Source organism: Pinus tabuliformis, chromosome 6 (assembly GCF_031772625.1).
Source record: "Pinus tabuliformis cultivar Carrire ecotype Pingquan chromosome 6, CPIR1, whole genome shotgun sequence".
NCBI lineage: Eukaryota > Viridiplantae > Streptophyta > Pinopsida > Pinales > Pinaceae > Pinus > Pinus tabuliformis.
In genome coordinates this window covers 1,965,455,257-1,965,467,225 of record NC_142292.1, presented here as the reverse complement: position 1 = coordinate 1,965,467,225, position 11,969 = coordinate 1,965,455,257, and the positions used below count along the sequence as shown (strand labels likewise).

The 11,969-nt window shown below is 40.0% G+C and overlaps 1 protein-coding gene across 1 annotated transcript in view; it reads left to right on the top strand.

The window, feature by feature from the left end:
* Positions 1-1,440: 1,440 nt before the first annotated feature.
* The window catches only part of LOC149267050 (uncharacterized), a 122,270-nt gene continuing 111,741 nt past the window's right edge, over positions 1,441-11,969 (top strand). The window contains exons 1-4 of the mRNA XM_089431353.1: positions 1,441-1,737; positions 1,853-1,998; positions 2,223-2,540; positions 2,835-2,945. Coding sequence (XP_089287479.1) covers positions 1,539-1,737; positions 1,853-1,998; positions 2,223-2,540; positions 2,835-2,945 — 774 coding nt within the window. The 5' untranslated portion in view covers positions 1,441-1,538. The remainder of the gene's footprint in view (positions 1,738-1,852; positions 1,999-2,222; positions 2,541-2,834; positions 2,946-11,969) is intronic.

The following is an 11,969-nucleotide window of genomic DNA, read 5'->3' as shown; positions in this document are numbered from 1 at the left end:
AAAAAATATCTCTTTGCCTTGACTAACGTAAAAAAGAAATTAAACATTGTTAAAATAAGAACTAGGGTTTGGTTAATTCCCAAAACACAAGGAATGAAAGACTCTTTCACCTTTGTAACATTGAGAGGGTTGAACATTGAAAGCACTTTCTCTTTAATTGTCTAGCATATACTCATAAAGATGTCAATTTCAAAAATTTGTAACACTACCAACCTTCGTAACCTTTTAACTCAATGAAACTATGGTGATCTTGGAACACTTCTCTTAATGCTGTTTGAACACAAGTAAAATCCTAAAGTATTCCACGCAATCTTTTACCTTCTTAAGGTCCGATAGACCAAACTCAGTCTTAGTTGACGTTAATGAGAAATATACATGTTTCGATCCTTAAGGGACTCTTAAACAAAAAGGCTGGGAGCTATTACAAGGATATACTCATAATGAGCTCAACAAATCAAATGTAAGAATTTAACCTAGATAAACATCCAATCAACACAAAATGAAATAAATAACCTTTTGAAAACCATGATATAAGTAAATTCATCCCAGGTTAAAAATAATCCAAAACCTAAATCCTAATAATATAGAGAAATGGAACAAAGTAATAATGTAGATATATGGAAGTGCGGTGGAGATTCGAAGTTAAAAAACCAGCGATCCTCAAACGAGGATGTTTTTCCTAACGTTTGATCAACATTCCCTAAAACCCTCTCAAGGCCAAAAGGAAGAAACAACTAATAGATGCGTGGTCGAATGATCGAGAAGAGCTAAGAGATGAGGAATGAGATATGTCTCGCTTTTTGGATCCAAAAGCTTACAACTTACTTGATGCACTACTACAACTATTGGTGTACTAAGTTGTCTAGAGTGCTAAGGTAATAGGCCAACAAGGGTGTAGTTTGTCGACCGTTAGTGGCCTCACACGATCTCACACATATAATATCTTATATAATATTGCTATCTATTTACATCTTGGTACCTTTATTTTGCTAAAAACATTAAGTATACATTTGCAATAAACTAAATTGAGTTTGGATAATGTTTAAAAAAGTGGACTAAACCAGATGTAAATCCAAAGAGCTCCTTCCTAAATAAAGCCAAACTCGAAAAACCATCCTCTAATTTTGTAATAAATGAGGACCTTGAAAATGGAATGCTCTTAGATCTATCCCGATAATATGGTGTGGTCAATTTTAACCAAAACAAAAAAACAAAAACTATAACAAAATAAAATCTTAAAAACATACACCCAATGATAATTTTTTAATTATAATTAAAACATTTAAAAAACTACATAACCTAAAATCCGTATATAATATAATAGATTCCACCCTCCACAAAAGAAAGTTTGCTTCGTACAAAGGCATGCATCTACGTATGCAACATTAACACAATATTGAAATCGATTATTCCATATCATCACTGACACCTCATATAGACACGTAAGACAAAGACGAGACTCCATTATGCAAGAGACAGGAACACCATTTGCAGTGCTGTGCGTTGCGGCGGTGGGAAGATTTCAGCACTGAAGAGAAATGGGACTGGCCATAGATTTTTCATTTGCGGGATTAGCATCTCAACTCACGCGGGGTTTCTGCAACAATTCGCTTCTGCAATCAGAGACCTGGAGACCAAATATCAATCCGAAATTGGTGGGTTTTGCTAAATTAACATATTCGTTCCACTCTACAGGAAGTCAATGCCTCAAATGGCGTCAGAGGTCTGCAAACAGAGGTAAGAAGACCTCGCCATTTCGCTAGCTTCTGGTAATATAGAGTGTGTCTGTCATTACTTTTTCCTTTATGATGTACAGGCTGAGATATTCAGAAATCGGGTCTAACACGAACAGGGTTCGATGGTGGTCGCGAGGTCGAGTCTGGGAACACAATAGATGTAGACAGATTGCTTGCAATTGCTGAAGTAGCGTGCATTGCACCGTCCGTTGTTCTCTCGATTGGTTTTGCAGTTCAATCTGTCATACCTAAACCTCAAAATGTACGCTAGTTTAATTTGCAGAACATATTTATTGGCATTCACTAGAGTCGAGCAGATGTTTTTTCTCCGCGTAAATATAAATTTTCCTTTCAAATTTGCTGAATTCGGGAAGCCATTTAGGAGAGAAATAGCATTCGTTATAGTAGGGCATAGTTTTTCTGTTTTATTTACACTTGGCTCAAATTTGATATATTTGGGATATCTCAGACATTAGAGATTTACAGGTTACTTGGCTATCATCCTCGGCCCCAGTAAACAAATTTGTCAATGTGTACTTAACTTGGCAAATCCTCCCGTTGTTGGGTGCTTTAATCATCGGTGTCATAATCAGAACTAGACAATGGCAAAGATTCACTGCAGGTGGTCCCAAGGACCGTGTCAATTCAGATGGCTCTGAGTTTTCATTGATTCAAAGAATCAAGAAGCTTGAAGAAGATGTTGGAAGTTCTGTAACTATAATTCGAGTTCTTTCGCGACAACTCGAGAAGCTTGGAGTTAGGTTTAGAGTTACAAGGCAGACTCTGCGTGACCCTATTAATGAGGTAAGCTAATTATTACCTAAAATTGTATTATAGTATGACCTGGAGAGGAGATGAAATTTATCTAATAGATTTAGTTTACCAGTGCTCTTCGTTTAAAATTTGGTTTATGGTAGAGATTCTAAGATCTTTGATAGGGTCTACCTGATTGAAGCATGCATGCTATTTTATAAAGCTGTGATACACTTTGAATTTTTTTCTTCAATTTAAGACTGAGGCAAGTTTCTTGGATTTTAAAATGTAACTCTACTGAACGTTGTTTGCAATGTTGATCGGTGAACCAAATTGCTCTTACAGACAGCGGCACTGGTACAGAAAACATCGGAAGCAATTCGAGTATTAGAATTGCAAGAAGATGTCCTTCAGAAGGAGCTTCGTGGGATCCAACATATTTTGTTGGCCATGCAGGTATTTTGCTATGCATTTATACTGTCTATTAATTTGCGCATTCTATTTGTAATGTACCCAGTGCCCTATTTGTATTTTGAAGATATGGAGTACACTCTTGACCACTCAATCCACATTAATTTTTTCTTTGATACCATTCTCATTGTTCTGTTATTAACTATTTACGATATGCAGGCATGACAGTACATCTTTATGTAATATAATGTAACCATTCAGTTATAGATGAGACCATAAATTATAATGCAGGCACAAGCAGTGAAAATTCAAAACACTGGAAATCAATCTAAACCATGGCATATACCATAATAATTCAACATACGCTTCCTGCTGCACTGGTTTTCTTTGCAAGATAGGCCACCCTTGAGATGAGGCTATGAATCTACGAGGGTGAACTCTTCCTACGACTGGCTCTAATTTCTCTTATCACAACCCAATTTCCAGGTTCATACTACATAGTCTTTTATTTTTAGCCTGAAATGAAAATATATTTGTGTTTCATAAAATCTATGTTGGGGGGCACAGCTTTACAGCCTTTACAAGTATTTCCTGCTGGTCCAGACTGATCAACACTGTAGTAAGCAACAAAATTCTAAACTATGATCCAAAACTACGCCTGGAGTAGGCAAAGGAGCATTACAGTGTTCTAAAAATGCTACCTTGTATATCTTCCGAAAAAGACCACCTAAAAGCTGACACTTACAAAACATGGTTTGCAGGCAGGCATAAGGAATTGGGGTTAAGCTTAGAACCTCATCCACTTTAAGGTTTCCTTTTGCTAGATGGATCCTCTCATTCGCTAGGAGGCCCGCATTCTTGTTGTTGTGCCTATGGACATGAATAAATGATTTAGAGAGAGCTTCCTAGCATATGAAAAATCCTTTTTACAATAACTTGGAGTTTCATGTCAGACATAAGAGAACCATTGATGAGGTGGCACAAAAGAATGGCAGAGTCGTCAATGATAATGAGATCTTGAATGTTTCTCTTTGTAGCTAGAGAGGGACCTTGTAGAAGCATGTAGGCTTCTGCTTGGTTGTTTGTGGCAATTCATAGACCCCATGAAAATGGGTATTCCCATTGATCCTCGGGGTGATAGATCATTCCCCCTGCCGCCCTTGAATTATTTTTAGCCATGCCATCAAACCACAATATATGATACTTTTGTTCTACTGCCCATTTATCAAATTCAACTTCTGAGAGTCTGAGCTCCTAGTTGGATGGAGGAGGAGAGGATGAAGGAGTACTTACTAGAATTCCCAGAGAGGTCCACCATGCATGCTCTTCTAGATCCAAGGCCTGAATTGATTTGAGCTTTAAAGCTTTGGAGATGAAAGTTTCCTTCATGAGAGCCATTGCATTCCCAATAGTTCTCCTAAAATTTGGTTCCTCCCCTTGGAAGATTTGTCTATTCCTAGTCAACTAGATTTTCCAACTCACATATTTAGGAAGGGCAAGCCAAATCCTTTTGAAGAGAGGTTTACCTCTCATGGACCCTCTGTAGCAGTTGTCCCAACTTCCAAGAAGTTCTTGAATATCACTTGGCATCCTTACTCTGCCACTTAGTCTTTGAAAAATGCTATGCCAAACCAACATGGTTAAGGGGCAAAAGAGGAAGAGGTGGTTGATTGATTCTTGGTCATTCTTGCACAACTCACATCTAGACTGGTCTGCTATTCCTCTTTTTGCCAAGTTTTCTACTGCCAATATTTTTTTATGCTCTAGTACCCAACAAAAGATGTTAATTTTAGGGAGGCCTTTAGAAATCCATACTCAACCAGATTTTTGATTTTGGGGGTGATCCATCTGAGAAAAGGATAGTATTATAGCCTTCCTTAACCGTGTAATCTGCCTTCCCCCACCCATGAGCATCTGAATCCTCAATATGAAGAGGAGTGTAGCCCAAGAGGAGAGATTCCAACTTTGCAAGGATCGAACGAAGTTGATGGGACCACTGATCCCAATCCCACCCAATCCATCTACCCGTCTGCGACCATGAGGAGATATTGAACAGAGTGTGTCTTCCAGATTGGATGAGCCAATCATGTAGAGGCCTGAAACTGAAATTTGGTTGCATGGATGGATTGCCTTGAATAGTTTTGTTCCAAATGCTTGCTTGCAATTACCAGGCCGCCATGTCAGCTTTGCTTTGATGATTAGAATGGCTGTTGAAATAAGCTTCTAGATATGTGAACTCCCTTTGATGATTGGCATAGAATTAAAACAATCCATACGATCTCCATGAAAATACTTCTTGTGCAAGATGGATTTCCACTAGTCAAAGGGGCCTGAAATTAATCGCCACACCAACTTGGTTCCGAGAGTCAAATTCATATGCATAAGATCTCTAATGCCCAGTCCACTTGATACCTTTGGTGTGCATGTTGTTTTCCAATATACTAGGTGGTATTTTTTGGAGTTAGACTTTCTTCCTTGCCAGAGGAATTTATGGATCTCTTGAGCCATTTTAGCTCAGACTCTTGCAAGTGCTAAGAGATTAGAAAATTGAAAAAGAGGGAGGGCTGAGAGCACTGATTGAACCGACATGAGCCTGCCTGCCAGATTGGGCCATTGCGCCACCCACTTCTCGAACTTTGACTTGAATTTATCAAGGAGGGGGAGCCATGAAGCATGAAAGGAAGGCTTGAGACAAATTGACAGATTGGCATTCCAAGATATTTAAAATTTTTCCATGATTCTTTGCCAACAATTCCCAATTCTCTTAGAATTAAGCTCTAGTAAGTTTTGTCTATGTTTCAGGTGTATAAGTGGCACTTTTTTTCATTTAAGAATACCATTGAAACATTCAGAAAGTTATATATGACTTGCGTGAATCTTATAGCAATGATAATGGAGGCTCTGCCCAGTAAAATAATGTCATCTGCGAATTGGGTGTGGTTGATGCTCTTAACTCCTCTTACAAATCAGATTCCTGGTAGCTGATGCGTTGTTCGTTCATAGTTTGATTTTTTGCTCATAGCTTCAACCATAACAATGTAGAGAATTGGGGAGAGAGGACACCCCTGTCGCAAGCCTCTTGAAGCCCAAGGAACTGTCATTTACAAGGGGGGAGGTCCATGTATCCTTAATGCGTGCGACCACCCAAGAGATGAATTTGGAGCAGAATCCCATTTTTCCCAAAATCGCAAGGAGGAAAGAATGTTAGCCCTTGTCAAAGGCGTTGGCCATCTCTAGCTTGATGGTCATTCCCTTGTCACCTCGGGTCTTGCTTGAATGCATGGCCTCCTAGACCAAAATAACATTGTCCACTATCTGCCTGTTGCCAACAATTCCACTTGAATTGTTCAAGATAATCCCTGACAACAACGACTTGATTCTAGAGGTTGTAACTTTGGCAATAATTTTATGGGAAATATTACATAAAGGGATTGGTCTAAAGCAATGTTTTACAACTCGGACTCGGACTCGGACTCGGCCGAGGATCGACTCCGACTCGGACTCCGACTCGGCAATGACTCGGCCGGCTCGATTTCAATGACTCGGTCGTTGTAAAAAATACATTAAATATTTATTTTTTTTATAAAAAAACATAATTTTAAATATTTTAAACATAATTTTAAAGATTTTCATTCAAGTTTCCAAACACACAACATTATAATATACATGGAAGACAACATATGATCAAAGTAGGCTCATGAACCAATCCATTATATCAAAATGGTACCCAATGGCAATAGTAAATACATAGTCAACTGTAGTCTGTCATACATGATCAAAGACTCAAGAGTACGGGAAAGGCTTCCATACATGATTAAGACTCAAGAGTACTAAACAATTGGAGATAGGCTGCCAAGGTGACAGTGGCAGCCAATCTCTTGTTGCCCTGAGGTCTGGATTTGTCTAGTGAGGCTCTGCACTAGGCCTGCTAGATTTTGCAGCAATGGGATGAACAGTCATGATACATTTAAAAAACATTCCGAGGGAACTTCCATTAAAAACAGAGTGTCTTTAATTGGTATGTTTTGTCTTATGTCTAGGATCATTTGAGGAATGGCATTAGCATACATCTGTTCTGGTATAAGGCTGTTAGACAGAGGTGTTAGGGCCATATTTTTTTTAAAGAAAAAGAAAAAGAAGGAATTGTATCACTTGCATTTGAATATTCTCTGATGTTTGTAACAGCCCTTTCCCTTAATGCTGTTTGAGGGTTAATTTCAAGACCATAATTGCAAGCCCAATATGCTGTCAAATACCCTGAGAAATCTATATATGCTGGGTGCTAGGAAGAGACTTGTTCTATGCATGAAATAGTAATTTGTATAGTATTTGAAGTTACGAACAAGAATTCCCATTTACAGCAACATTTGATTGAGTTTTCCATGTAGTATATTGTGTAATGAGTAACCCCAGTAATTTTCCATAAAACTCAGATTGGTATAGGATTGCACCAAATTGGATGCGTGTTTGAAGCATCAAATGAGACCTTGATCACCAGCTGTCCAATAACACCTCCTTAATCAGTTTCCAGCCCAATCAATATTTGAAATCCACAAACCCAACTTAACTTTACAAAATATCAGCAAAAAAATGATTTTTTTTTATTAAAATCGCTGCCCAGCCGTCCTTTCTATGACTCGGCCGAGTCAATACGGACCCGGCCGGGTTGACCGAGTCAGCTATGACTCGGCCGAGTCATTGGATGACTCGGCCGAGTCATAGCTGACTCGGTCAGCCGAGCCGGGTCATGGGCCGGGTCACTGTTTTGGCAAATGAAACGGTCCGAAACGGCCGTTTCGTAAAACACTGGTCTAAAGTGGGAGAAGGAGGAAGGGCTTACCTCTTTAGGAATGGGTACCAAGGAGGAGGTGTTTACGCTCCTACCCATTTTTCTAAATTTTTGACATAATCAACCATTCTACAAAGGTCATATTTGATGACATGCTAGCATCTTTGATAAAATTGCCCCTTGAAGCCATCTTGACCTCTTCCTCAGAGATTGGCCCCATCAAGGCTACATTTGTTTCTTCCTAGATTCTATTGGGGGGGTCCTTGTCTTTCTTAGGCACCTTGCATGCGCTGCTGTCCCTGTTTGTTCGGTCGTCTTCTTCTTTTCGGGACTTGCCTTTGGTCTCCCTCTTCTTGATGGAGACAGAGGCAACCTTGATAGTATGTTTTGCTGCATTTTAATTTGGTGAATGGTGTTTTTTTTTGTTTTTTATTCATTACTTTCAGTTGAAAATTTAATTTTGCTATGCATAAGTAATCAGAGTAATTTACTGGGTTAATAACACCTTTTGGGTAGTGGAAATTCACACTTTCTACCCCAAGATGAAATTTGGGGTCCATAGAGGGATATTGACAGAGATCTGAGGGCCAACCCCCATAAGATGATTTAGAAGGCTTCTAAACCTAGCTTGGCATGAAGAAGCCTCAACGCATGGCTCATATAGCCCTACGCATGGATGATGTCAACCCTACGACTCACACGAGTGGGCAAATCTTTATATTTTATGTCTTGGCTAGTGGGTTGGATTGTAAGTTGTAACCCAATTCATCATTGTAATTTGATTTGAGATTTAGGGGCTTTTAGGCTAAATAGATATTGTTCCTGATATAAATAAAGTAGAGGATCATTGTGTTTCTCATCATCACTTGGACTTGGATATTTTGGTCTCTTGTTTTAATGGGAAAAATGTGATCTATGTAGCGGAAATCTTCTTGAGCATTTGTTCTTGTCTTTGGAGAAGTCACTTTGGATCAATACTTGGATTGTCTCATGCATATTGTCTTGTAAGTACCTTGTTTATTGCAAATTTTTGATTTCATGTCTAATTTATGGAATAAATTGATGATCTAGGTTAAATTTTGTGTCCTAATATTGTTGAAGATCAATTGAAAGGAAACTAGGTCATTATTATTGCATGCATTACTCATAATATGATATGTGAATGGCAATCCCCTTGGTGATCTCATGTTAACTCTCCCAAGTGACCTTTGATCCCTCACAAAGGTGATAGTTAGGGTTTTGATGTTAGGGCATCAAAATAACCTTACTTCTTTGCAAGATAAAATCAATTTTAAGAACCCATAGACTCCATTGACCCTAGGACTAAGCACCGACCTTGTTGGTGTTCATCTCAACCTTTTATCCATAAATTTTCTCTCTCTCTCTCTTGACCTAATTTGACCCCTTTAAGGCCAAGTGGCCAAGTTAGGGCTTGGATAGTGTTACCCACCATTTTGTCGGTAATACCCCTAGGAACTTTTTTTTTCTCCAAGATAGTCCTCAGCCAACAACCAACAAGCCCCTTGCAGCCACCAACTAGCTCATTGTGCCATTTCTCCACCACCTGAGCCAGCCATGTGGTCCCTTCCCCATTTGCCATGATCTTATGTATGGAGGTGGGCCTCCCAAACCTAAAGGTATGCCTTGTCATTTGGAAATTGAGTAGTGTAGTTTGCTTATCATGGACACCTTTGGGCATGGATTAATGAGGGGATTCAATGGAAAAAATGGGCTAGGTCTGTGCTCTTGTCCCTTAGACCCCTTTTAGGTCTTAACCTTGGATTCTAGTCTCGTGGGATCTCTTTTACTAACCATTTGGCTCTAGGGATGGTATTTCATGGGAAATCCTGATTTTGGTTGCGTGGTGTCGCTCCCTTATCCGCTCATATTACCCTCTTTCCATTCATTATTACCCCATCCACCATTTCTCCCACCTGGGTCCACATTCCTCCATCGGATCCACATAGGCTCAACTCGCCCCTTCCTAAAGCCCATTAGGAGTTTAGGAGACATTGACACATCCCGAAGCCCATCAGGAGTTTAGGAGACATTGACACATCCTGAAGCCCATTATGGAAGGGCAGGCCATTATGAAGTCCTGACTTGTGGTCTATGATTAGATAAGTTCATTAACTCAATTTCTCTAATGACTTGTTGTACTGGAAGGCTAGGGGACGAATTGGATCTTATACAGGATTGCAAATGGTTTCCATTTGGGTTTGGTCTCCCTATACGAAGTTCTAATCCTCGAAAGGGCTACATTGACACATATAGGGTGAGCGTTGAGAGCCATGGGCTTCTACAGCAGCAAGATTGCACTTCATGGATCCCCATAGCCATTCAAAGATTGCTCGTGATTCACTTATTGGATGAGGAGGATGCACCTGATCCATCATGCCCAGTTGGCCCTAGATCTACACCATACACTTGGCAGATGATCCAGGACTTGTACGATGATGTGGCATCACCTACATTATCATCCTAGCCCTTGCGGGCAACCTACAGGCATCTTCGATTTGTTTGGAGACCCATGAGGACACTTGTGTGCCCCTAGATGTCATTTGGAGTAACACAGGTTATCACAAGGGGCCAACCCCTTGTCCACTGCTTTTGAGGGTCCTATTCTTCATTGTGGCATCCATGGACCTCATTAGGCCTCTTAGAGGGCCCTACGACATGCATAGATTATTATTTGATCTCTTGAGAGGCTTAATTTTTCATTTATGAGCTAGTTTGGTGGGCTTGTCACCAAAAGGTTGTATTGTTAGCACATTATTTTATTTTTGGGGCTTATGTAGGCCACAGAGGCTAATTCGAACTCCAAAGATGTATGTAAACACAAGTGAGGTGAGATCATTTCTCATCATCACTTTAGATTGGATCTCTCTCTTCTTTAGAGAATTTCACACTTTTTCTGGAGGATGAATTGGAGCTCTTATGGATGAATTTTGATGTATGGTTGCTAATCTATCTTCTCTTGGAGCTTCTCTATTGTCATTTGTGAATGGTTGGATATACTCTACTGCATGTAAGTACGAAATTTTGATGTTATTCTTGTTACTTTTTGTCATATATGTTGGATTGGGATTTTCGTTGTTTTAGGGCTAATTGCTGCATGCAATCATTGCTTAATATTGTGGAATTGTCTCTATTATAACGTTCTCTCCATGTATGGGCCATGTAGTGTGAGTGAAATCTCCTAAGGGTAAAATTTGACCTTGATAAGCCATTCCTCTTGTGCATTTGAAGTATAAAAGCTGCAAGATTGCTTTCACTTGACCTAGAGGGTTTGTGAAGTAATTTTGAGGCCTCCTTGACTGGGAACCAAGAAATCTTACACATAATCAACATAGACTCCATTCTCCCAAGGATTAAGGCACTGATCTACCAAGGGTGGTCACCAAAACTCTTATTCTTTCACCTTCTCCCAAGTCTAGCCACATTGGGGTGCCTAGGGCATCAATTTCCCGACAAGCTAGCCACTAAAAAATTCGATCTCCTAGGGTCTCCTGCGTTGGCCTTTCCTCTAGCCCTCCTCCAAATTTGAAGACATTCCGACGGTGGAGTTGGGAGAAAAGCCAAGCCCTAGCTCTGGGACCAAAACTTGCCCTGCCATCCCCAAGGCTAGCACTTCCTAGGGTCAAACCAACATCTTTGAGTAATTATATTTTCTTTGATCCTCTCTCCACCTTGTCTAGGGTAAGAATATCATTGGTTGCTACATTCCTTCCTCATACCCTAGACTGGGTCCACTTGGCCCCATGTGGTCCCACTCCTTTGAAAGACCATTCTTCAAGAACCATCCGGGATACCAATTCTAACAAGGATTTTAGGGATTGGGAAACTCCTTCACAAGTCTTATCCCATAAACCTAACCCTCAAATCCTCTCTTCCTTTCCCTAGATTACCTAGTACCTTGCTTACAAAGCAAGCAATCTTCATCCTTCAAATTCTGGGAAAGGGTTATTCGGGTCACTCATATCCATTGAATTATCCTTCATTAGTGACTCCACACATACCGGGTCTCCTCCCATCGGTGAAAGTCTGTAAATAGAAGGGAGCCTTAGCTAAGGTGACAATGGGCTAAGACTCCATTTGTTGCTCTTGGCCTAACATTTGCCCTTTAGGGATTCCCCTTAAGTCCCCTGCTAGTTTGAGCGGTAATATTGTGGCGCCATTGTATAGTGATGTGTGGTTTGACTCTCACCGCCTTGGAGGCATGAGAGTCTCGCTTTGCTAAAATCATAGGATCTTAGTATATCGACTTGCAAGTAGTTGGA